General features: G+C 35.5%; 1 protein-coding gene across 6 annotated transcripts in view; it reads left to right on the top strand.

The window, feature by feature from the left end:
• Window positions 1-25889, top strand: part of OstDelta (oligosaccharide transferase delta subunit) — a 100206-nt gene that overhangs the window by 57906 nt on the left and 16411 nt on the right. For 3 of the 6 annotated variants that reach the window (XR_014131221.1, XM_081755778.1, XM_081755779.1), the window contains exons 11-13: window positions 8476-8571; window positions 11717-11792; window positions 14430-14569. Coding sequence is in view for 4 of the 6 variants with exons in the window: in XM_081755778.1 (XP_081611904.1) it covers window positions 8476-8571; window positions 11717-11792; window positions 14430-14569 (312 nt within the window). In the remaining 2 variants the exon portion in view is untranslated. The remainder of the gene's footprint in view (window positions 1-8475; window positions 8572-11716; window positions 11793-14429; window positions 14570-25889) is intronic. The other 3 variants (XR_014131220.1, XM_081755777.1, XM_081755776.1) reach the window with 1 other exon arrangement.

Consider the following 25889-nt stretch of genomic DNA (forward strand, 5'->3'; position numbering starts at 1 on the left):
AAGCTTTTTACGGGGTCACATCTTAACGACGAATTAAATCAAGAAGCGAATCACACGGACTGTATGGTCGTCTCCTCATCAATATTCTACTGCACAAACTTTGGTCCATTTCTGTCTTACTAAGAATAAAACGAATGCCACATTCAACTTTTAATTCTTAGTAGCCAATCTCTCTTGTTTGTTCATTTATGAAAAAGTTTATTTTTGTGTGGAAGAGATTTTTGTGCACTTGTAAAACAGATTGTCTAATGATATTGGAAATACTTGAATTATATTGGAATTTAATTTTGATACTGAAAATACTAAAATTTTTATCCACATACTGGAAAAATCATGAAACTGGTAATTTGCCAACAATATTTTTTTGTAATTGTTTAATAGTCTTAGAAACAATTTTGTATTCATTGAAATTGTAAATTTTTCCAAAGCAAGAGTTGCATACTTTATAATTAGACATTTAAAGCAATGGGTGGAGTGGAGGACTGTGAGGGGAGTCGAGAGGCCCTTTAAAAAATGATAAAAATCATTTGTATTTCAAAAAAATCAAGACAACTAAATTTATTAAAAATAAAATATTTTTTTGATGGTAAAGCAATTACAAACCTGAAATCGAAAGTGTAATTATTCCTAAAGAACTTAAAAAATCATTGTATTAGGTACTGAAGTTTTGCTGATGGTTATACTAAATATACTGGAATTTTGAAAATGAAACGCTGTAGACACCCTGTAAAACTTACTTTTTTTTAAACAAGATTATTTCCTAGGTTGATAGTATAATACCAATTGTTGTCTGGAGATCCCTGACTTAATACCGACTTCTCTTTCTAATGCCAGTGGAATATTGAAGAAGGGGTCATGTAGGCAGTACGTGGTTCGCTTCTCGATTTAATTCTTCATAAGGTATGACTCTCGAAGAAGCTTAGTTTCTAAAGCAAGTGAAATATTAAAAGAGAGGACGAATTAATACTCGAGCGTAATGTACATAAAACTATTATCTCTATTATTGTGTGTAACTTGAGTTTACATGTTAACGTATTATTCAACAAACACAATTTTATATATATTAAAAATACATGGAAGAAGTTGAGTACATTTTACAGATTTATGAAAGATTATAAATGTATAATATGGAATTATTATTGTTAATGGTGTAAGTATTTTGGTTATAGTGTATCAGTAAATTTTAAAGCTTTATAATCAGAATGGTGTAAAGCGTTTCCAGAAAATTAACGTCGTAATTGGTCAACAATTGTGATACTTCTTTCTTACTAATGGAATTTCATATAGTTTTGTTTTGAGAAGATTGGGTTTAGCCTTGCAGTGTGTACGTAATTATTTCCAGTTGCTACTTTTAAAAGAAGATTGATTGTCCTCAGCTTCGATTGCAGCCCACAAGAGCTAGTGGTACAAATGTATCCGTGGGTTTTCTCGGGTTTTTATTTATTTATTTATTCCAATTTTCGCTCTACATTTTGCACTTTAGCCAAAAGAGCATATAACGTGAACTTAAAATATTTTTGAAGTAAAGAACAGTGATGGTCATTATTTTATATGCGACAATTTCTAAGTCCAATACCATTACATTGGCAAGTGAGATCAATTAGCAGGGCGTGAATTTGTTGCGGTATGACCCAACAGTTGTGGAAACGAAGGGACAGAAAATAGTTGAAGCCCATTGCAAAGTATTTTCGTAAAATTGTACTAAGAACATTTGTACATTTAACCTGATGGTAGTGTTACTATGTAAACTCGATTTGCTACAGGGGGGCGCGGTGGCTCAGTGGTAGAGCGTTCACCTCTGGTGTTTGGGGTCCCGGGTTCGATCCCAGCCCCCGCCAAGTGAACTTTGTGGTGGACAAACACCGTGCTCGTGGGTTTTCTCGGGGTTCTCCCGTTTCCTCCCACTTTCTTCATTCCACCATTTCACTCATCTCTCATAATCACCGTCTCCTTTAGCCTAACCGGCATAACCGTGGGACGTAAAACTCAGAGATTTCATTTCATTTCATTTTCGATTTGCTACAAACCAGGATTTTCAAAGTATCTTAAGGTTGTTGATACACGTAAAGAAGCTGTATGACTTATTTTTGTTTACAGAAATATCAGTAAAAACTTACAAATTATTTTTAAATGATCAGACTGTAAGGTAAGGTAATTTGTATTAATGTAGAAATGTCCATGGAATAGATCCAAGAGAAGGATAATAACAATTTCCTGTACGGACATATAACAACGAAGTTGTTTCTTATTTACATCAACGCTCTGGAATACCGCTTCTCGTGAGATCAGCTAAGTCTAGACAGTACCGGGTCTGGTGCAAGAAAAGATGAGTGACTGTGCTCATTGGATGGTGTTGGCATTGAGTTGTGAAGACAGTTGGGAAGGTACTTGAAAGAAGAAAAAATGTAGTGAACTCTGATCTGGAAAGCCAGCATTAACGACAGAGGAACATACGTACTTGACTACACATCGCCTTAAAAGTAGGAGTGTCACGAACCGGGTTGTAGGCCTTGCTCTGGAAAGGGCTGTTGAGTTTATATATATATATATATATATATATATATATATATATATATATATATATATAAAATAGTGTTTCGTTAGAAAGAATACACTGACATTATTGCAAAAGAACGCACCGCAAAATCAAGAACTTAGTTTTTAGAACACATGCTCCACTTTTGGTAGATTAATTTGGGGCGATTTACGGAGATTGAATTCGAGTTAGTGAACTAAATTTCTAGTCTAAAATATTGTAATGTTCTATATTACTGGTAATAAATATAGTTATTTATGTTAGAAATATTTGTATTTAGTTTAGATACGTCACACTAGACTTTCAAACATGCTATCGAGGGGTACGGTGGCTCAGTAGTAGAGCGCTTACCTGTGGTGCTGGCATCCCTGGTTCGATCCCCGGCCAAGTTAGTTTGTGCTGGACAACATACTAACCGTAAATTTTCTCGGAGTACTCGAGTTTCCTTCCACATTCTCATTCTACCAATTCTTTCATCATTCATCTGTCTTCCTTAAACTAAAGGGCATATTTGTTGGGCGTTAAACTGAAAGCTTTCATTTCATTTGGTTTTCAAACAATACTATACTTCATCAAGGGAAGTCCTATAGAAGTACTACGTCCGTCTGTAAATCGGTTACAGAGCAAGAATAGTAAGAGGTAGTGAGAAACTGTTTTTGGAAGCTATTAAGTCACTTAAGAATAAGTTCTCTCTCTATTAACTTTAATCAAACCGGAAGTAGTAGAAATCATCCATTTCCGGTTTCGACGTTAATCGCCACAGAACAGAAAGTATAATAGAAAGTGAGAAGCGGGTTTTTGGAATCGAGTCAGCGTTCCAACGATAAATTTCATCTCTACCCTTCTCTCTATGAAATGGAAAATGATAGGAATTTTACTTCCGTTTTCAATATTGATCTCCATAGAAGAAACCTGGTAAGAGGATTTGTGGTATTGATTTAGCATCCCAAGAATAAATTTTGTTTTTACATTCATTTTTCTGTTCAAACCTGAAGTGGTGGAAATGTATTATTTTAGTTCTCAACACTGATTCCCTCAGTGAAGATAAGGTAAATGGTAGCGAGAAGCGATTTTTTGATTTGGGTTTAATACCGCAAGCATAGTGTGTGTTTTTCAACTTCTATTGAAGCCGAAAGTGATAGAGATCAACTTATACTTCAGATTTTAATATTAATCATCATAGAGCAAAAACAGCAGTAGGCGACAAACGGTATCTTGATTTGGATTTAGGATTCCAAGAATATGTCATTTCAGCTATTATTCTCCTGCTGAAACCGGAAGTAGTAGAAACTAGTACAACGTACGGTTTCAGTATTGGTAATAATAATAATTGTGTAAGAGATCTCTGTGCGAGAAACTATTTTGATATGAATTCAGCATCCGAATTAGAGGTTCCATCTCTGACCTTAACCTATTGTAAGTAGAAGTTATCAGGCTTATTACTTACGATTTCAGTATTGAATTTGCATAACGTGTAAGATTACCTGTTTTATAACACGGAGCCAAGACGCCTATTCTATAGAATATTCAATCTTTACATCTCTAGAGTGGCCCCGCGTAGCGTAGTCGCTAACGTTCTCCCCTTCGGTGCGAGCGGTGCCGGGTTCGATTCCCGGTGGGGGCACTCGGTCGAAAAAGTGCAAAACGCTTTTTCAGGCCAGCTACCCTGAATGAGGTTTTCCTGGATTTTCCTCATTCACACCAAGTTAATGCCGGGGTGGTCCCTAACTTATAGGTCCCAGGTCGCTTCCTTCCTTCCCTTTCCGCGGATTGTGTGCTAGCCGAGGGACGTCATCCCTCAAAAAAGTGAGGGGCTAAATGGCCTTGGATGCCGAAAGCCCAGAAATCTAAATCTTAAATCCCTAATCTACATCTGGATCTTGCATTCATTGTATATATACATATATATAGTATCCCAGTACGTTCCCTAATCTTACTTATTGCTGTGTGTCAGGCTACAATATTTTGATAATGAGATTCATCTCTAACAATTAAATAACCGTAGTTGACTCTTCCATGTTATCACTAGAAGGGATCCAATCGAATTGCTGATCGCGGAACAAGATTGCCTGATATTCTATGTATGTCTAGCTTGACATCTGATGCCAAGATGCGTTGTCTCAAAGTAATCATACTTATAAATTTCATTAAAACCGATTCTGAAATAATTCGGATATCCATTCTTGAACTTGCGAGATGGAGCTCCTAGGGCAAGGGATTGGTTTGTTGGTAAGACCAAGTGAGAAAGATTGGGAGAAGATGCTTGTCTCCTCATTAGAGATGTAAGTGATAAAAGTGCCTCGCTCGTGTGTGGGTAACATTAGTTTACTTATGCATATTTTCTTTAATAATTAATATTATTACATCATTCAGGTTTGGAATTAACAATTCTCGACGTTTGTGGTAAAAGTTAAGAATAGTGAATATTACCTGATGTAGGAATGTTCATCTAAGTTACTCGGTGAAACTGACATCTAAAACTGAAGTTTGGGTGTTGGTGTAAAATGATTAGTATTGGAAACGCAGGGCAACCGTACTAGCTTGTAAGAGTTAACCGATGATCATTGGTGGAAGATCTTCCTTTGACCTTTCACTTCTATCGCATCGGGAGATTACAAAATGCAGTTAAGAGGCTCATCAGTTCTTTGTTTTCAGCCGTCTTCTGCAACAGCTATTAAAATACCATGTAGTTGTAAGTTAAATTCAATTTTTAAATTAAGTTGAATTCAATTTTTCTTTGTATTTGGACATAAGATGTATAATATGGCGAAACATTTGTTCCATGCCACAGCAGGGTGCCTACCCAACCACAAAACTGTGACTAAGCCGTGGATTTTGTATACCATTAAAAAACGTGGAGTAAGCCGTTAATTCCTTGAAACCTGGAGTAAGTCGTGGAGTAAACCTTGAAAATAAATTTTAAAAATATTGAAATTAATAGAAAAAAATTGCCTGAAGTTACATCGAGCGTATGGAAAACCTGCGAATTCGATTATTTAATTTGAATGGGAAACTTATAGAGGATAGATGTTTCAACATACGTATATGTGTGAACTGATAGTTGGAAATACCATTATTACTGGAAATCAACTGCGATTACTAGTGATCGCCGCTCTGGACTGGTGAATGTTGGGAATTGAATTTCTGGTATCAGTTTTCACCGATGAGTACCGGTAATCACAAAATTTCTGTTGATGACTACCAGTAATAGTTAAATCATGCCTGTCTCTGTTGGAAATAAAGAAGCAGAGGTCACTAAAGTATGAGTTTGTGAGTTCTTGACTTAATCTTAGAATTTAGGAAGTGAACTTAGTATTGTGTAAAAATGGAAGAATAAGAGGGCCGATGTATTGTCATGAATAGATGAAGTCGAGACTGTGTTACAAAGATAATTCAAATTAAAACTGTATGTGGCATACTTCATATTTTGACTAACAGTGTACGTATTCCATTGCTTTGGAACTACGGAATATCTTGAGAAAATATGCTTGGTTTAATTGTATCCACTCGTGCACTACTATATATATAATATGTAAACAGATGAAGAAAATTTAAGTTACCTGAATTTTTTGCGTGGAATCACTGTTAGCTTTCGAAGTAGTTGTGATTTATCGAGGAATGAAGGCTTATAGTGAATCATTTCGAGAGGAAGGTCATCATTCCTCATGCAGTGAAATATTCAGTTCCGTCACCAAAAGAGGAGGATATCTGCTCTGGAGTCTGAGCTCTAGAACGACCATAAATGTTAAATAATGTTGAGGTTTGGGGTTGAACGAGCCAAGGAAAGTGTCGTAGTTCATTGTAATGTTCCTGAAACGACGTCTCAGTAGATTCACCAGATTGAATTAGCGCGTTGCCACTTTAAAATTGCGTCTTTGAAATACGTGTATTATAGGACGCGCGCAGTTACTTAAAAGACTGATTACTCATTTTCCGTCATCGGCGATATACATATGTTCTCGTCACAATTTTCTTCGCCCCAATAGGTTGTTCCCGGTGATCAGTGGATTAAAAATTGCAGCGTGACCGCGTATGTTCAGGTTAGGTAGTTTCTAAGGTACGTGACTTGCAATAGGCTGTTTTGAGTCCCGATTGAGTTCCTCAGCCATTTGTACCTCATTCGCACTACAGTCTTTGTTGACAATCCTTTTCAATGCTCGGCGATCTGTCACTATAGTTTCCCTTTTGTCCACTGCTGCTATTCATCGATGTTTTAATTAGTGAAATATTTTGACGAATTTTAGAACGAATCTTCCCATACTCTGTTAGAATTTTCTTTGACTATTCAAGTAATGAATGGAAGAGTATTCATATGATCATTTAAAAATTTTTCTGGAAATTATTAGATGGTAAAATTATGTTTATTTATTTATTTTTAATTTTTTTTTTCACGCATTTGACAAGTTCAGATGTATCAACTGATCACTGGCTTACGATCACATTGTAATAGCGTGTAGACACTCCTGTCGCTTTCTGTACTTTAGTGCGACCTGGCAGGAACGCAATGAATGTCAGTAGTACCTGCTGATATGATTTATAAAATGGTGTATTACCGAAATGGAGATGAAGGCGTTTCGAGAAACTGAATTTGCTGTTGGATTGTTTCCCACATTTTCGACGAGTTTGAAGAGAGAGAGAGAGAGAGAGAGAGAGAGAGAGAGAGAGAGAGAAAGAGAGAGAGAGAGAGAGAGAGAGAGAGTGAGAGTGTGGGGGGGGGGCCATAGAAGATTATGGAAGTCCGCATTAAATCTCAAACCATTCCTGTACAGAAGTGCATGATGGATAGATGTGGTGTTGTCTTGAAAGATTCCATCCCCATGCGGAAAATGTGTAACGTGGTGGGATGTGGCAATCTGTCAGGAGATGATACTGTACATTGGTCATACGTTTTATGTACAATTAAAATGATACCTTGTTGTTGGCGTGTAAAGATGGCCTCAGCACACCAACGCCGCTGACTTTTATTGTCGACTGTATGTTCGAGAGCTCAAGTGCCTCATGAAGTTTCTGGTAAATACTAGAGTGGAGTAAAAATTATAATTTAGCAGACCTAATTTTACTCTGTCTTATTTGGAGTTAGTCGCACTAGCCTAGTCGTTGCAAAATCGATCTGAGGAGTGATGTTGGAGGCATCCGCTAGAATGACCTACCTGTATATACGATTACACAGCGCATGGGAAAATAAGATAAGCTTTCGATTTTTTCCCTGATTATAGTGCATCTAGGTTTTACTAGGAAATTCAAATTTTATATTGCTTATGTTTGGATTTAGCAGATATTTTAAGTTCTTGTATGTACAGCAAGATTTTTGCTTCGTAAAAGCATATTAATTTAGCATTTAGTAAGAAATGCTTTGTATGCTTCATTATTAAATTTCAATTTTTTATCCTTACTTTCATTTTTAATTTGATTTTAGGAGGGTCAGCTTATAATTGAAGGAAAACTGTAACGCTGAATTTTGTGCCGTTCTTTGCACTTTCTCTATAGTACTTCTATGGCAGCATCGCATTAGGTGAGCTATTTGTGTGATAGAGGTACCAGAGTTTCGGAACTCCAGGATCTGACTTCTGCCAAGCACTAGTAAATTTTGGAGTTTATCACGGGCGAACTCCCTCTATTGGCTGATTACGTCGAGTCCCGTAGTTATGCCGTAGTGCTGGCTGTATCATTACGAAACTCACGTGCCAACTAAGTCGAATACATTATTCGGAGATCGTGATCATAATTAAGTGATCTGTCGATATATATAATATTCAGTTGCACTGTAAAATAAATGAATAGACCAAAGTATTATGTTTTGTAACTGGAGTATTATTATTTACAATAGTTTATTTTCAGATAGGACATTATTTTATTACTTACTTTGAAGCATGTGTAAGCTTCACTTACAGAAAAACTAGTTGTTCATCAAAGTGAAAATAATAATTGTTTATTTCCAGCATTTATTCCGTGAACCAGAAAAGCGACCTCCAGCTGTGGTTTCAAATTTATTTACAGGACTTGTGTGCGTGCCTCTGCTTATTCTTCTAATTTTGGTACGTATAAGTAGTAATGTTTTACTTTCGTATAATCACCAGCAAAATACATACCTACGCAATACATAATCTTTTCTCAATTACTTAGGAACGAATAAACAGTTTGAATATTTTGCGGCAGGACAACAATGTTTAATTTCTTTTACGTGAAAGAAATGGATGTGTGTTTGTTCGTACCAAAGTTGCTCGCGAAATGTATGTATTAGGTTGGAATGCAGTTTAGTTGGAGTTGAATATGATTTATTTTCATGTCAAAGTAAATGGTTTTCACGTGATTGTGTTATATTTTGATTATTAATATATATTTTTTTCCCATTGATTTGAGTTAGAAAAATGGGATATGTTACTAATAAACTCGTGAAAAGAAGAGATTCTTTCAGGAAAGATTTCATAACTTTTATTAAATAAGCCTTATGATTACATACTGTAGTGTAATGAATACGTTTAAAGATAACATTTGTGACTAAGGTTTGGATGTATGAAGTTGAACTGTTCACTGTAAAGTTTGCTTTTTATACTGGTATGTTCTATATTGAATATAACAGTATAGAAAGCTAAGAATATTTTCAATAGATTGTTCTTTCAGACTTAGCACATTTATACTGTAAAGTTGGTGAGAAGTAATCCAGTATGCGATTGTTTAGAATTGGAGCGATTTCGTTTGCAACTTCAGCTTTTCGTTCAAAATGAATAAATAAAAGGATCCGAAAGACACACTGGGTGTATCAAAAGTCTGGAGTCGTATACTAACTCCAGTATGAGTAAAAGATACGGAAAGATGGAAAAAGAGAAGTTGTTGGAAATACCTAGTTTTCAGTTGCACGAGTCGTTTGAGCTTCACATTAGTAAGACGCCTTATGATTAAAGGCACGAGTTTTTCGCAATGCGCGATAAAACGAAATGCGTCAGAATTAAAAAATTTTCAGTTTCTTGGCGTTTTATGATACTCTGTGTGTATTTTCATTGGTTTCCGTTGCTCGATAAAACGCGAAATTGGCAGTTTTGCGCGAAATTTGTAACAGTACGCAAAATAAAGCGAGATTTGAAAAAAAAAAGTTTTCATTAATTTTAAAACGCATTTAATTTTCCGCTGGCGGAACGGTAGAACATGGCATGAACAGTGCATTTAGAGTGATTCGGACATAGCTGTAGAGAACATGTTGTGCGTTAGTTACTGACTTCAGTTTGATTTAAAAGTAATATAATTTTCTATAAGTGAAATTTACAATGTCAAGTGAAATATTCATATATTTTGTTTTTAGGTAATTAATGGTTTATTTCTGTAGTGATCTATGAAAAAGGAACAGTTATATAAATGTCAGGGAATATCTTTTCCACAAGAGCTACAAAATGCGAAACTTTATTTGGAAAATGCGACAAAACGCGAAATATGAAAAAGGAAATGCGAAATTTTCACTCGTGATGTGAAAAACTCGTACTCCTACTTATAATAAATGAAAAATCGTTTCCGGTGTAGAGGGCAATTCGAACAAGACGTAAGAACAAGCAAAAATGACATGAGGAACGGGCATACTTGTGTGAAGGGAATCTTCTTTTCCCAACAATGGTGTATTGGTGGTATAGTGAGGGCCCAAGGGAACCAAACTGGCAACGTCGATTTTGCTATTTTAGATTAAAAACCAACTATTTCTAACAACGTCCTTCCGATACACTCGTTGTATTATACAAAACTCATCCAATGAATGTAGACACTTGACTTGTTTAGTGCGCATATGAAATATTTTCCATTGCCGGTCTTGGTTCTCGTTACATAACATCATAGGGTTGTAGTTTGCACTCATACACTAATTGCTGTTTAGAACAAGAATTAGGGAAGAATGTGTGGAACTAACGTAACAAATATTAGGTCTACTAAAAGCGATAAGGGACGATTTTTTTTTCTGTGGCCAAGAAACTTAGTACTAGGTGTTAATGTCTGGAAAATAAAATGTACATCGCGATCTTGTAATAGAAGGATGTTTTCTTGGTGCTCCTTCTTTCAAATGACCAAAAATAATTATTATTGTGGAAAGTGATAAAGTTGAGTTTGAGTCAAACCTAATAAAACCCAAACAACTGGAAACCAATGTGAACGTACCATCATATCACTGAGGAGATATATGCTGCGTTATAAATTGCAAAGGGATTCATAGTATTGTCATCACACACAAAAGATCACATATTACCATATCTGCTCAGAGGCGATATATGAAGATTATTTAGAACGTGAATGAAACAAACAAAGATAAACAAAAGAAGTTGAGACAAAATTCTTAAATGGAGCAAGAAGAAAACTTTCTCATAAAACTCATACTTTTGCGAAAGTTGCAAATTAGCGGCTTTAAACTTATTGATACTTCCGTTTTCATTCTTGTGATATTGTTTAATTATTGTAATAGTCTAATATTCGTTGTATGTATTCATAGATTTTATTTATATAGGTTCTAACTGTTGTAGTTGTTACCATTTACTTTGGCTTACAGTAAGTAGTTACTAGCATTTACTACGATTTAACATAAGACAGTTATCAGTACTTCTACTAAATATTTTAGTTAAAAAAAAAAAAAACTTCATTCGTATAAATTTATTGTATTTTGAATTGTGATGAAAAAAATCACGATAAAATTTGACACTAAGGTAAGAGTTAGGCAGCTATGGAGATTGTGGAGGTTGCGGGTAAAAGAAAACAGAATATTTGGAAAAGTAAGAAATTAGATAATGTGTGTGTGTCGGGAATTTTTAAAAATCTGTTCAGGATATTTAACAAATTTTTTGGGGACCTGAATATGCGGAAACAGTTTGGTCTTGGTACAGTCCGCAGCAAAAAAAACCTGCAACATGAGCATGTAAGTTTGTCAAACTACGCCTACCAACGCAGGGAATCAACATAACGTCTAAGTGGCACGAATTATGCCAGGAGAAACCTCAGTGTCCTCCCCGTGCACACTTATTTTGGAGCAAAAGACTTCGTCGTTTCACAACAAACTTACATGCTCATATTGCAGTTTTTTTTTTTTTTTTGTTTTTTTTTTAATAACTGCGGACAGTACCACAAAATGCATACTAATTATTTACTTCAGATGATAGCATGTAATTTTGTTTCCGGCATAATCAATATTACTAATGAAAACTGTTTTTCTTACAGTGGGCAAAGCTTGGCATAAATATATCAAATTTCCCATTCTCATTGAGTGCATTAGGATTTCATCTTGGATTGGGAGGTATGTGTAGCTAATATGCTAATAATTCTCATAATTGTTCTTATGTATACTGCCCCACGAAATTTACGGACTTCGTGTTATCGTGGTCTGAAATCCATTTGACTAATATCATACATCGCACAGCTACGAACGGAACCACCACCACTGTCGTTTCAAGCGTGAACACAACGCTAGAGCAGTGCCTTATCACTCACTATGACTTTGAAGTGTGAAGCATCATCTAATCCTTAAAACAGTGCAGTGTTAGTGTGAGTGAGTGATACGTGTTGCAAACATCTGAAAATGAATCGTTGGATCGTTTAAGTAACGGCCTCAATCGACTCATGGGAAGATAAGAATAGTCAGTCTCAGGTGGAAGTTGCCAGGGAAATCAGTGTGAATACAAGTATAATTTCAAGGTTGTGGCATCACTTCCAGTATTGTCTAGTATTAGTGTGCATGCACAGAAGACAGCCCACGGGTGACAGCAGCAGCAGATGACTGGTTTTTGTCTCGTGCCGCAAGACTTGCTCAGCAATTGTCCTGAGCTGGCAAACTATCTTTTCCATACTACGGGACAACGTGTTAGTCGTGAAGCTGTTCGCAGTAACTAAATAAAGCAGATAGCTGGTGATGTGTGATTGACCACTCATCACAAACGTGAGCGATACCATGATGTATGGAACGTTCGGATCGGGAGAAAACCAATGGATACTGAGTAGTTCTTAGATAAATATTACTTCAGCCTGTCCGATTCAGAACAGTAAATCGTATGAGGAATAATAAATAGGTGGCTTCAGTGCTGTGACAGGGTTCCACCATGGTTGAACAAGTGTCCTATTGGATGGAAAAATGATTTTCCGATTGGGTCGGAAAAGTATAAAAGCCTTTTCTGGCCAGCCATTCTGACTGAGGTTTTTCGTGTGTTTTCCTCATTCATTTGACAAATGCGTGGATGATATTTAACATAAAGCCCTGGATCGCTTCCTTTTCTGCTTTTGGGTAGTGTAGTCGCCGAGCGTCCTTACGTGACAGGCCATAGATACCGAATGCCCGAAAATATAATTCCTAACTATTGGAGCATTAGTCCGGAGTTAAGCTGATGATGCACACTCGCACTATACACACATTGTGTTTGTATTTCTGGAAGCAGAAGCCATTACTATTAGCGTGCATGATGGTTGAATGTGTTTTGTCAGGTATGTTTAGAGGCACGAGTTTTCCGCAATGCGCGATAAAACGAAATGCGTCAAAATTAAATGATATTCTGTGTATATTTTCATTGATTACTTTTGCGCGATAAAACGCGAAATTGGAAGTTCTGCGCGAAATTTTAAAATTACGTTTTTATTAATTTAAAAACTACAGTTTTCCGCTGACGAAGCGGTAGAACGTGGCATGAACGGTGCATTTTGGAGAAGTGATTCATCTAGAAAGTGCAGTGTAGTGAATGTTTTGAATGAACAAAAGTTCCGAAGTGATGATTGTTTGAAGTTTGCTGTAAATGCACTGTAATGTGGCTTCCAACAAACAATGCCAATTATAAGAGTTTTTTTCAAGTGTGGACTGTTGATAAATGACAACGTACAACAATGGAGGAGGAAAATGTGGAAGCATGTAACATGCTTAAGTTTAATGCTTAAATCCTAACTTGCGTCTGTGTTTTTTCAGAATACAGCAAGTTTCCTACTTGTAGTAAGTTTAGCTACTAATTTTCCTTCAGTTTAATTTTTTACAAAATATAGTTTTCTATAAGTGAAATTTACAATATCAAGTGAAATATTCAGTGTATTTTGCTTTTTGCTTCTGGGTATTAATGTCATTGTATATTATTTCTGTAGTGATCTATGAATAAAAGGAACAATTGTAAAAATATCAGGGAATATTTTTTTCCACAACAGCTACTAAATGCGAAATTTTGTTTGGAAAGCGCGAAAATTTGGAAAACGAAACGCGAAATTTCCAAATTCTCAGTGCGAAAAAGTCGTGCCCCTAGGTATGTTCGATACGCTTTTGGGCCAACTATTGCACTGAGTAACTTACTACCATGAACCCTTCCTGATCTGAGAAATGGCTTCACATCTTCCAAGGATTGAATACCAGTCTTATTCTGAGTATTGGGAGGCCAAATGTCGAGCCTATTTCTGTTCGAAATGGTCATATTCCGTTTTGCCAGTCTTTTCGTTGTTAAATTAAGTTCATATCGATGGGCTCGAGCGCTTCTTAGTTCTATGGGCATTCTTGATACCAAGTATGCAGTGTTTTCGATGATCCATTTGTTCCGTATTAATAGTCATAAAAATTACTTGATGTGAGAAGGTTTGTGGAGAAATATTGCAAGTCTAGAATGCAGTAAGAGTATATTTGCATGTTAAGTCAACATTGTTTAAAATAGTTACATATTTTATTAGTATTGTTGACATTATATTCATACCATTTGACAGTAAGAAAAAAATTGGTAGTATTGTAGATAATCAATAAAATACAGTGACTAACAGAAAGTGAAAAACGATAGCAAGAGTTCTGATTTTATTTCTGATATATTAGATTCCCAGTTCTTTCATTAAGGTCCTCAAACATTATAATTGTGCAAGTGCATTAGTATCATGGGTGTACTTTGACATTTTCTAATATTGTAAATTTTGATTTCTATTTCAGCAATATTCAGCCTTTTTGGAATATTCTGGTTACAACTTAACATGTTCCAAACTCTAAAATATCTGTTGGGACTTGGTGTAGTTACATTTTTATGTGGAAATAACCTGCTAGCTAAAATAGCAGAGAATCGTAAGCAGTAAGTAAGTTTTTATATTTAAAAAATCTTGGCAACAGTTTAACATCTCTTTTTAAGGTAAAGCTAGGTAAGAATCACTAAAATGGGAAGCATAGCTGCAGAAAGAGTTCCGAAGATAAGAGGTGTATTGAGTAAATTAAACTTGCACAGTAATAATAGGGTAACTTCAGTTGTTCTTTAATTTACAACTTAATTTCGTCAGCCTTGAACACACATGAGATTCTTTTAAAAGGTCATGGAGAGAGAGAGAGAGAGAGAAAGAAGTGTGCAATTAAAATTTTTACTCTATTGTAGAGATCATTGTAATTTTAAGTTGACGCTATCCGGTTTATAAGCATTATAAGCTTGGAACAGTCCACATAGATTACGACTATTTTGACGCCTCAGCTTTTAAACCTTGCTCACTTCTTTCCCCGTAAAAGGCTCACAATATTGTAGTATCGAGCATGTTTATTTCGAAAATGAACTCTCATACCCATTGAAAAATGGAAACTAGTGTACTTCTTCGTATCACATTTACAAAGTCATTTTTTGTATATATATATATTTGGTCTAGGAATTAATTCGTGCGGTTTTACAAAAGATGGCGTAACTAGCTTATTGTCCCATAGTTTCGTTGATCCAAACATGCGTTGAAAACTACTGTCATTGAGCATCTTGTTTAGTATATGTCAGTTGCTTGAAGCGGAAACAACAACATTTTTTCTTCAACTGAAAATGGCGCATTTTGTGCCTGATAAAGTGTTTTTGCGGGGAGTTATTCTTCATTGCTTTAACATGAAGAAAAGTGCTACCGCAAGTCATCATATTTTAGTGGAAGTGTTTGGTGACCATGCTCTAGCTGAGCGAACGTGTCAGAAGTGGTTTGCACGGTTTAAAGGTGGTGATTTCAGCTTGGAAGACCAAAAGCAATTTGGACAGCCAAAAGAATTTGAAGATGAAGAATTGAGAGCATTGCTTGATCAGGATTCGTGTCAAACGCAGGACGAACTTGCAGAAGCATTTGGAGTTGAGCAAACAACAGTTTCCAAACGTCTCAAAGCCATAGGAATGATTCAAAAGATGTCTTATTGCGTTTCACATGAATTGAAAAGAAAGACGTTGAAAGAAGAAAAACCGTTTGCGAATTGCTGCTTCAAAGACAGAAAAGGAAGGGATTTTTGCATCGAATTGTAACTGGTGATGAGAAGTGGATTCATTACGAGAATCCTAAACGAAAAAAGGCCTGGGTGAAGCAAGGTGAACCAGGTCCTTCACAACCGAAACGAGATATTCATTGTGCAAAGGTTATGCTGTATATATGGTGGGATTTGAAACGTGTGGTGTACTATGAACTTCTGAAACTTGGTGAAACTATTAATGGACACTGCTATCGACAACAATTAATGCGTTTGAAGCAAGCTCTGGCCTGAAAACGACCAGAATGGAATAACGGGCATAATAAACTTATTTATCAAGATGATAACGCTCGACCACATGTCGCAAAACCGGTCAAAACCTATTTGGAAAATGTCGGATGGAAAGTGTTACTCCACCCGCGATATTCACCAGACACTGCTCCGTCTGACTACTACTTGATCGATTGCATGAATAACGATTTGATTGGACAGCGGTTCACTTCTTCAGAAAATATCGAAAAATGGATCTTTGATTAGATTGCGTCAAAAGATGAGGAATTCTTTCGACACGGAATCCGTAAATTGCCTGAAAGATGGGAGAAAGTAGTGGCTAGCGATGGACAATATTTTTGTTAACGTATTCATTTACTTTGTTTTTGAAATAAAGCTTCAATTTTTATTAAAAACCGCACGAATTAATTCCTAGACCAAATATATTATATATATATATATATATATATAATATCATACAGTTGAATATTGCAAAGCAGTGTGTTTCTTCGTTGTATATAATTCAAGCTGGGCATGGTAGCTTAAAGGCATGGGATGTTGAGTATTTTACGACTGTAAATAGCTATGTATAATTTGTGTGAGCAATGTCGCAGGAATGTATGAATGCTCAGTGAATGTATTCTTAGAATAAACGCTACTTGGGATGAACGGTACAATCTGTAGATTTTGAGCCCTTCCTCGTTAAGCGGCTAACGCACACGCTGTATATAAGTGTAGTCCCGGTGGAGATACTTCCATGGAATATAAATCGGAATTGTTTTCGTGTTATAAATAGCCTCAATGCTGGAAAACGTTGGTGATTATTAAGTCCATATAATAGTCAAGAATCTATCAATATTAAAAGGTAAATATCTTTATCTAAAGAAGTCATTGGGCACTGTAATAAACTTCTTCACGCTGACTATTAAGATGTATATTAAACGAAATTTCAAGTAAAATTAGATTTTGACTGTAGTGGAAATGGAAGCTGGGTCTTTGCGTTTGTGCACTAGCTTCCTGACTAACGACACGATTTCACTATTTTGAATTTCATTGAATTAATGCATATTGAAGATATAATGTAAGATTTTTTTTCTTCAGATATCACATTAAATACATGAAGTGTTTGAAATATGACTTCAACGTTTGGTAAAAGAAATAAATCTCTCTCAAACACGTAAAAGACGAAATTTTCACAAGTCTGTGAATGAAACAGTGTGAACAGTGGGCCCAGCTTGCCAATTTGCATTTGAGGATTACTTGGTCGTAAGCTCACTATCCTTAATAAGTGTTGCTTTCTCTAATCGCATTGAAGCTTGAGCTGAGTCGGACTCTGTAACTCGCTATCAAATTACATACCTCGCATCCACTTACTGAGCTCGAAGGCTTTTGGGTTCAATGATTTACTGTTAGCTGGCGTACCGATCTCTTTGAAATTTTGTTAAGACGTAGAAAAACTCTTCTCATGTAAAAGTCTTTTATTTACCCTAATAATACAAAATTTACCAACGACAGACTAATAGGATTAAGTGAAAAGATTAATGTGGTAATCTATGATGTAACCGAGGTAGGTAGAGCACTTTCTTTGACCCAGCCATTTGTGATGCAAAATGGTTGGACAAGCAAGGGTGCAACATCAACGCAGAGAAAAAGATCTTCCTGTCTTCCTTCTGGTGGATGATAGGTGTGAACAATTCTCATACACAGTTCACAGCGAATTATTATAACTGAACTGTTACTGTAATATGGCCATTGATGCTGATATTGATAACCGTAGTAAAAGTAGTAGGGTGTTATTTTCCCAGGTGTTAATACTGTACCTATATGTGTTGGTTGAACATTAATACACCAAATGGGTAACAACTCAGTCTCGTAACAGACTGGAAAAGTGAAATCCTCTTTGTTGCTGATTATACTTCGTTTCTACTTAGCGCATCTGATATGTGATGTACAGCCAGTTTGAGCGCTCTTATTGAAGAACAGCAGTAGAAATTGCTTTATTAAACTACGATATGGTTCCAAATTTCTGTGAATCAAAAACGAAAATTCATTTTAAACATATGATCTTCAAAAATGAACAACTTCTTCATCCCGTAAGAGCTGACGCGCTTAATTTCGACTAAGGCTTAACATAGTCCTGACACAGGTCAGTCTTTTTCAAGTTAAATGTTACTGTACTATTTATTGTTACTGTACAACAGAAGAAAATACCTTAAATCGTAATCGTAATTGTTGCCTTTATCCCAAGTTCAGAGAAGCTCTCTTAATTTCAGTATGACTCCTCTAACTCAAAATACCTTCTGGCAAATAATGATCTGTATATATATAATACACTAGTAGTCAATAAATTCGTGGACTGGTGCCCAGAATATAGGCAACCAGTAGAACCCATGGCTGCTGTGCTCGATATGAACGTCCACATACGCAGATCCACACTGAACTTTAAAATAGTTCAAGCATCATTTTCTCTTCTGACCTGTCTTGTCTCGGCGTTTTGGAGATGACGGCGACTTCCAGGTGGCTGCTTGTCTCATTAGTTGTGGATCGTAGAGGAGACATCATGTTTCATCTCCTGTTATAAGATTCAGGAACGTTCCATCAGCTTCACTTCTGGTCGTTGGACTTGTCAGAATGCGTGCTACACGGTGTTCGGTGACTCGCGACATAATGTCATACGCCAGAATGTTGACACGTACCATGGCTGATTCGTACTGCTGCTGCGATGTCATCTATCGACTGGGAACAGTTAGCGGTACAACCATTGGAACCTCTTCGATCTTCCCTTCTGTTCGGGCTGTTGTTGGCCGACCTACTGGTTCATATTCCTCTAAACTGTTTCTCTCCTCCGTACACCGTTGGTGCTACTTAAACACTGCACTGCGGCCCAGGGCGTTGTCACTACACTTGCCTGATCATCTGCAATGTTTCTGCAGCGGATTTGCCTAGTTTTTGGCACAACTTAATATTTGCCCGTTGCTCAAACTGCGACATTCTGCAAGCCCGCCGCGGCGCAATCAACTACTTTCACAACAGAAATGTATGTCTGTTTACACTATGCACAGACCTGCCTCTTGGTGGGTCGAGAGATGAACTTCCACTCCTTCTTCCAAGATAGTAATCCAACAATGGTGAAGGAATAAAACATTAAAACTAGTCGTAACGCTGGGAACTCATTTAGTAATGATCCAATAGGTAGAAGGTCTACATATCACGCCAATGCAGTGAGCAAATTTTTGTCACTTTGTTCATTGTTTATACTAGTCACTTTGCTTTGCTTGATCGATTGGACGTAGGTATAGGAATTTTCATAATTCTCGTGTATTGTTAATGATCGTTTCAAGCTTATAGTAATTTATTGTGTGTTCTAACAAAGCTTGTCGCCATGATGACAGTGGAAAAGACTTCCACTTTTCTAACCTCTCAACCCAAAAGAGAAAAAATGTGATAAAAAATAAAGTGCTCAGGTATACTTTGCTTCCGCTCAAATTATCGAATGTTTAAAGCAAGGAATATTTTGTGAAAATTACCCGAAAAGCAAGAACTAGATAGTGAGTTGGTAAAGTAAAATAATCCAAAGTGGTAAGTGGTCAATATTGGTCCAATGTAGAATGGGTCAGATTTCGAATCTCCTAGTGGAAATGAATAAAGGCAATAATATTCTTGCTTGGTATGAACTCTTTCTAGAATTTTCAGATAGCGTGTTTTTTCATGTCAAAAGGATTGCATAGACATAGAAAGTCTGCTCAATAATTATATTTAAAAAATATTTTATTTCAATTCAATAAAATTGAATTTTCCCAAGTTCCGAACACTAGAACTAGGAAACTCGAATTTTTAACCCCGTTTTTTGACGAATCAAATTTTAATTAAGATAAATGTAAGCTGCAAAAATTACCTTTATTAGTGTTTTACGATTAGTAAGTAGTAGGAGGAGGATAAGTTTCATACGCATTTCTGCGTAAAATGTATGCTGTTCTAAATTCAGTTGTTTTGAAATGAAAGCAAGTACAGTATATAATAAGCAAATCTAGAGACATAATGTCAATCTAGCTTACAGTGTGTTGTAATGGTACTTGTCGTTCTGTGTGTAGCAAATTTAGGAATCTAAGTTGCATAATTGATATCTAACACGTGGTCTCGCCTTTTTCTCCATTTACACAATGTTAACAAGTTATAGGAATGTTGTTATAGAAGTAGCCCCATAATCTCTCTCTCCTCCCCCTATCTTAAAAGTATTAATCAGGATCATTGCGTAATTATTTGCACTGAGTAATTTAAATGTGATAGGATCTATCAATACGTATATGATTTTATTCTAAAACCAATATTAGTTCAATTTGTTCAATTCAAAATAATAGCAACAAAAGCACACGAAATCAGTATAAATCTTTGGAAAGAGATGCATGCATTTTTTCAATCAAGCACGAAACGCTGTACTCGCATTTTAATGCTAATTATGGAATTTTGCAAAGATCCTTGGATTTGAAATAAACTGTAATCATCAGTTTTTTGTGTTATGGGAATTCAAAAAGTCCTGTTTGTTGTATCTTAGACATTGCACACATTAGGTAAATAATCCCTATTAAGACACGAATCCTATTGATCTATCAACGTATATGCCTTGCTCAGGAAATCCTTATCTGGATCTAAACTAATCTGTGGCAAGGAATTCCACTTCTACGCCCCAGGAAGACCTCTATATGACCTTCAAGAAAGATAATGCCCACCGTGTTTTTTAGTATCAGGCTCCAGTGTTGCTGAACTTTAAGGAACTTCAAACTTGTCAATGTGCACAGACAAGTGAACGTATAACATCGAGGAAAACGGAAAAACTAGGTTAACTTTCACCTCAACGTAGATTGAAAGGAAACATTTTGGAGCACCCACATTTTAGTGCTCATCGCTTGGGTTGTGGCAACTTTTCATGCCCATGTTCTTCTGAAAAATGCATAAAAGTGTCACACTGTTCTTTCTCTACAAGTTTCTCTGCAGTTGAAAGCAGGTATTCCCATTTGATTCTCCTCGCAGCCATAGCAATTCTTGAGCAAGGTATACATCTGTTGGTGGATCAAACTTGTACACGAAGGACAAAGATTTCCTTTATTTACCTGCGGAAGCTATTGGATGAATATTCATTAATTTTTAATAGATATCTTGTACTTGAAAATCATAACAGCATACTGTTTCATGTCTTCTGATCCATTTTTCAGTGTATCTTCTATTACACCGCACATTAAAACAGTTTCAAGTTTTGACCTTCCGTAAAAACTTATGCTTCAATATAAAACCTTTTCGTCTGTATGAAAATGAAAATTATTTACTACGATCATTCTCATAAATTAGTACAATAGTATTCATTATCACTGTGACTGCGTTCTGCTTTTTGACATTTTGTAATTTATTGCACTACAGAAGATCTACTTCTAGATGTGCGACATTTCTCAGGTCTTGAGCTGCTTTCCGCGTGATCTAGTGTCTACATCATTTACGAAATAATTTCCATATTCGTGAGGATTGAGTTAACATATTATTCCTTAAATAAGTAGCAGGGCTACAGTAAAATAAGAGATTTTGTGGGTGGACGAAACTTACAACCATGTTCTAGTGGGCGCTGTATTAATATAAGATGCACTGAAAAGAGTCCAGAATAGACCTGAAACAGTATACTGTTACAATTTCAAGTCCGAGATGCGAGATAGAAGCAATCTTTTCTGTGGATTTCTTTTAACCGATGGGAGCAATATTTGTTTCAAATGCGACAAACGAAAACTGACTCAACATTCCTGATAGATTTCGATATTTTGAAATCAGCAAAAAATGCGAGTACAGCTGTTAAATCAACCTTACGAAATACGATTTAAAATATGGAAAAATATAGCCAAACATTTTGGCTGAACCATATTGTTTCTCTTCAGGTGGGAAATGTCCCTATTGCAGTGTCACGGTGATATGAGAACTTTCAGGTTTAACAATCCTAGGAAACAGCAACGTACTTCTACAACTCCTGGTGGAGATGAGTTTAGTACTGGACTTGTCAGCTGAGTGCCTTTTGCCTTGCAGAAGCAAAACAAACAAATTGCAACAAGATTTCCCTTATTCTGCTTTTAAGCAAGCCCCAAATGCATTTGGGTGATTGCATTGTTTGCAAAAAATTTTTTTCGGCTCTTATGGACTGCAGTCAAATCTGATTTTTTTATATTAATAGAATGTGTAGTAATGCTTCATACAACGTTTAATGCTAATCCCTGATTGTTGTCGTGTCGTTGTGACTTGTTCTTGTATGTGATCTTATCAACCTAACCCTGCCAGTCGTGAGTCAGTTTTTGTTCAGGATTAAAGCTTGGCCACTGAAAGTTTCCATATGATGTCATAAATACTTTCGTTCTCCTGAGTTATTCGTGAAAGAGAACATCCTAACCTGATGGAAGCTTTTCTGGCCTTCTCGTACATAAGACTGACAAATTTTAGTGATATAAATGAGATTTAGTTGTCAGATGACCCGAACGTAGTTTTCTGCTATAATTCTGTAAAGTGCATTTATTCAACTTATTGCTAAATAAGCTCGTAGTTCTAGGACTGAGTGCTTGTAAGAAAAATGTTTTATATATCAATGTAATTTTTTTTATATATATATACTTAAATACGGGTTAAATACTTAACAGGAAAAAAAAATAAGTTTTTTAGATTGTTTCAATGTTGCAACATATTGACTGTGCACTGCAGTTTGTTGACGGTAAAGGAATTTTCTTTTTAAGTATTTAAATTCTTTGTCAGTTATACATTTTTAAGTGTTCACTAAATCTTCGTAACTATGAAAAGAGCTAATGTAGTTTTTTAACATATCACTTTCCTGTTCGAACATTTACGTTCATTCCAAAACCTGGTTACACTCATCATACCTTCGGAGAAAAGGTAAAAAGTTCCTGAAAAAAGATGTATTTCCACATTCTAATAATGTATTATTCCTTAACTTATTTTTAAAGAACAAATAAGTCTTACATTTGTTTTATACTGTTTATACTGTTATCGTTGTTTTTACTATATAAAACAAGTTGCTTCAATGTTAACTTGGTGTAAGAAATGAGTCCATTATTCGACAGAGATAAATTTTAGTTGCACAATTGGCTGACAATACTGACACTTTCATAACATCCATTGAACAAAACATTCATATTTTCTCAGTGTAATAAAATGATAGTTTCTGACTAAATATCAAGAAAATGTATGTTGTTAAGAAAGATTCATGTCTATTTAGAATAGATTACTACTAGAAAAGGCGTTGCTGAACCAGTTACTATGTTGTAGGGAATATTGTCGTTAAATTGGAATGGAAGAAACTTTGAACAAAGATAGGATTAGTTCCAGAATAGTTATTAAGAGGAAGATAGGATTAGTTCCAGAATAGTTAAGAGGATAAAAACAATTTTCTTTCAACTATGATAACAAAACACACAAACAGCAAATATGCTACTTGTTTGGGAATTCTTACGGTTTCATCCGTTATTTCGAACCAGTCCTCATGCGCCATCCTGTACGTTTCAGCTGACGACAGCCAAAAGAAACTTTTCTAGATTAGATTAAAATAGGAAAGGAAAACATGGGGAGGGTAGGATTAATAGTTATTTCCACCGTCTTCTATCGTTGTGTTGTAGAAATGTCTCGAAGAACTACAAGTATGTTAATGTTTAATATAAGGTTATATCGAAACAAGGCATATATAACTATGAAATATAAGAACAGTCATGTCCAAAATGATTGTCGCATATCTATGTTTCCTTGTAAGAATATAATTTGATGATTTCGCAGGATACTTTTAATACTGATACTATGTGTATAATCGGGAAATACATATTTGCGGTAAATTTCATAGGAAAAGAACTATAAATACGAAAATTAGAATGAGTAAAACAAAATGTTAAATGGATAAGAAAGTTTTATTTTCGTTTTATTATTCGTATTTACTACCTTTTTGACACGAATTTTTTCACATACGTCTTTGCCGATTATACACATACTAACAATATAAGAAACACCGGGCGAATTCATTATCAAATTATATTCCTACAACAACATATTTATAGACATGCGACAATAATTTTGGACATGAGTGTACATCCCGATGTCCTTCCTAATTTTAACCTATCATGCCACCAAATTTTTTATTTTACATGTCAACGAGTGAAGTCTGTAGAATAGAACATGAAAGTAGACCCCTTGCACTGAACTGACGAGTCTAGCTCGTCATGGCCTCCCGGTGCAAAATCGCACAATGACGAGCTACACTCGTCATAAAATTTAAACTATTGTAGCATCACGTAGGGTTACTATGTTCATGTTTTGAAAGCTATTTCCATTGAAAAAATTAAAGAAAAATAAAGGGTAGATAGGGGTAGGAAATTCAGAAAATAAATCATAGTGGAAGGGGTTAATGTTCGAGATAGTAGCTTAATGGTATTGAGTTTTACACATTTTTTTTAGCCTATTGATTTATATGGAGAACTATTTTTCTGTTTTCTACGAAATTACTCGGAATTTTAACCGTACAATTAAGTTTCCTATTTGCTGCGTGAATTACAAGGAAGGCGGTGAAATGTACCTGCACGCCTTCAGGGAATTCTTATCCTGTTGTATACCTATTGAATTTAGGTTAATATTTATCAGTAAACTAAATAATAGATACTTCGTAGTTATTGACATTTATGGTAAATGGATAAGTATATATGGCATTGCCTACATTATTAAAACATGGACAAAATATTATGTTGCAATCTAAACTTGTGTTACTAGTGTAGGTACATATTTACGTCCATTGTTAGAGTGGAACTTATAATTGGATCCACTACTTATATGAGACTGTTATTTTCCTTATTCGCATCTTCTTGGCCTTTCTGATGTGAAATACTTTCATCATCTTCCTCAACGTCACTCATATTATTTATATTGCGTTCCAAAAGTGCTAAATTCTGTTCTTTCCCGCTACTAAGATACTTGCTGGATATCATAGACAAGATATTCTATGCAAGAAGAGACTTTTTTACAAAACCATATAGGATTTGAACTAAAGGAAATTTGACAAAAGGATAGGTTGCACCTACTACCAAAGGAGGGAAGGGATCAGTCTGCACCACAATCTTTATATACAATGAAACCTGTCTATGTTGGCCACCATCGGTTCCATTAAACGTGATTGATGTGTTTTTAGAATAAGATTTCTAGTATTACTTGATGTGAAAAAAAAAATCCATTGTTATGAGCAATGGCATGACAGCTACTTTTAAATAATGTATACGGAGTAATCATAACAATATACAGAACTATAAAAATTACTACGGTATGTTCAATATATGTACCTTTCTCTTCCTGAAAACTAGTCTGGTACACTGAATTGAAAACACAATAACACAATCATAAAATAGAAACATATGTATGCAGTTTATTGAAATTGATATTGTAGCACAGTGAGTTATTCAGATTAAAAACAAGAAAAGCAAAATTATAAATTGAACAATTTATATGCAGTTTATATGACGTCCTTTCGACAAGGACAAATATTTTCTGCAGATACTTTTCGAAAAATAACAGATCAGTTATTAATAACATATTTATTCATGGTGGATCATTCTAGGCGTTTTTCTTTTATTCTTTTTGGCACATATGCAAATTCTAATTTTCTACATATTCTAATTTTGTAGTTAACTACCTCTTGTTAATGAGCTACAAATGTTTATCTCGGAGCAACAGATGTTTTGAGAAAGGAAATTAAAATCTCCAAACCTCCACTATCTTTCGACAAACAGTCAGGTGCCAATAGTTGACAATTGAGGTGGTTAGCTTTAACCTTGAGAATTTTACAGAATTACTAAAGCTCCCAACTGATAAAAGGAGCCGATATAGCTAATGGTTTTACCAAAACAGGGTAAACAAATACCTACAACC

This window comes from Thermobia domestica, chromosome 4, assembly GCF_964235325.1.
Source record: "Thermobia domestica chromosome 4, izTheDome1.hap1.1, whole genome shotgun sequence".
In the NCBI taxonomy this organism is placed as follows: Eukaryota; Metazoa; Arthropoda; class Insecta; order Zygentoma; family Lepismatidae; genus Thermobia; species Thermobia domestica.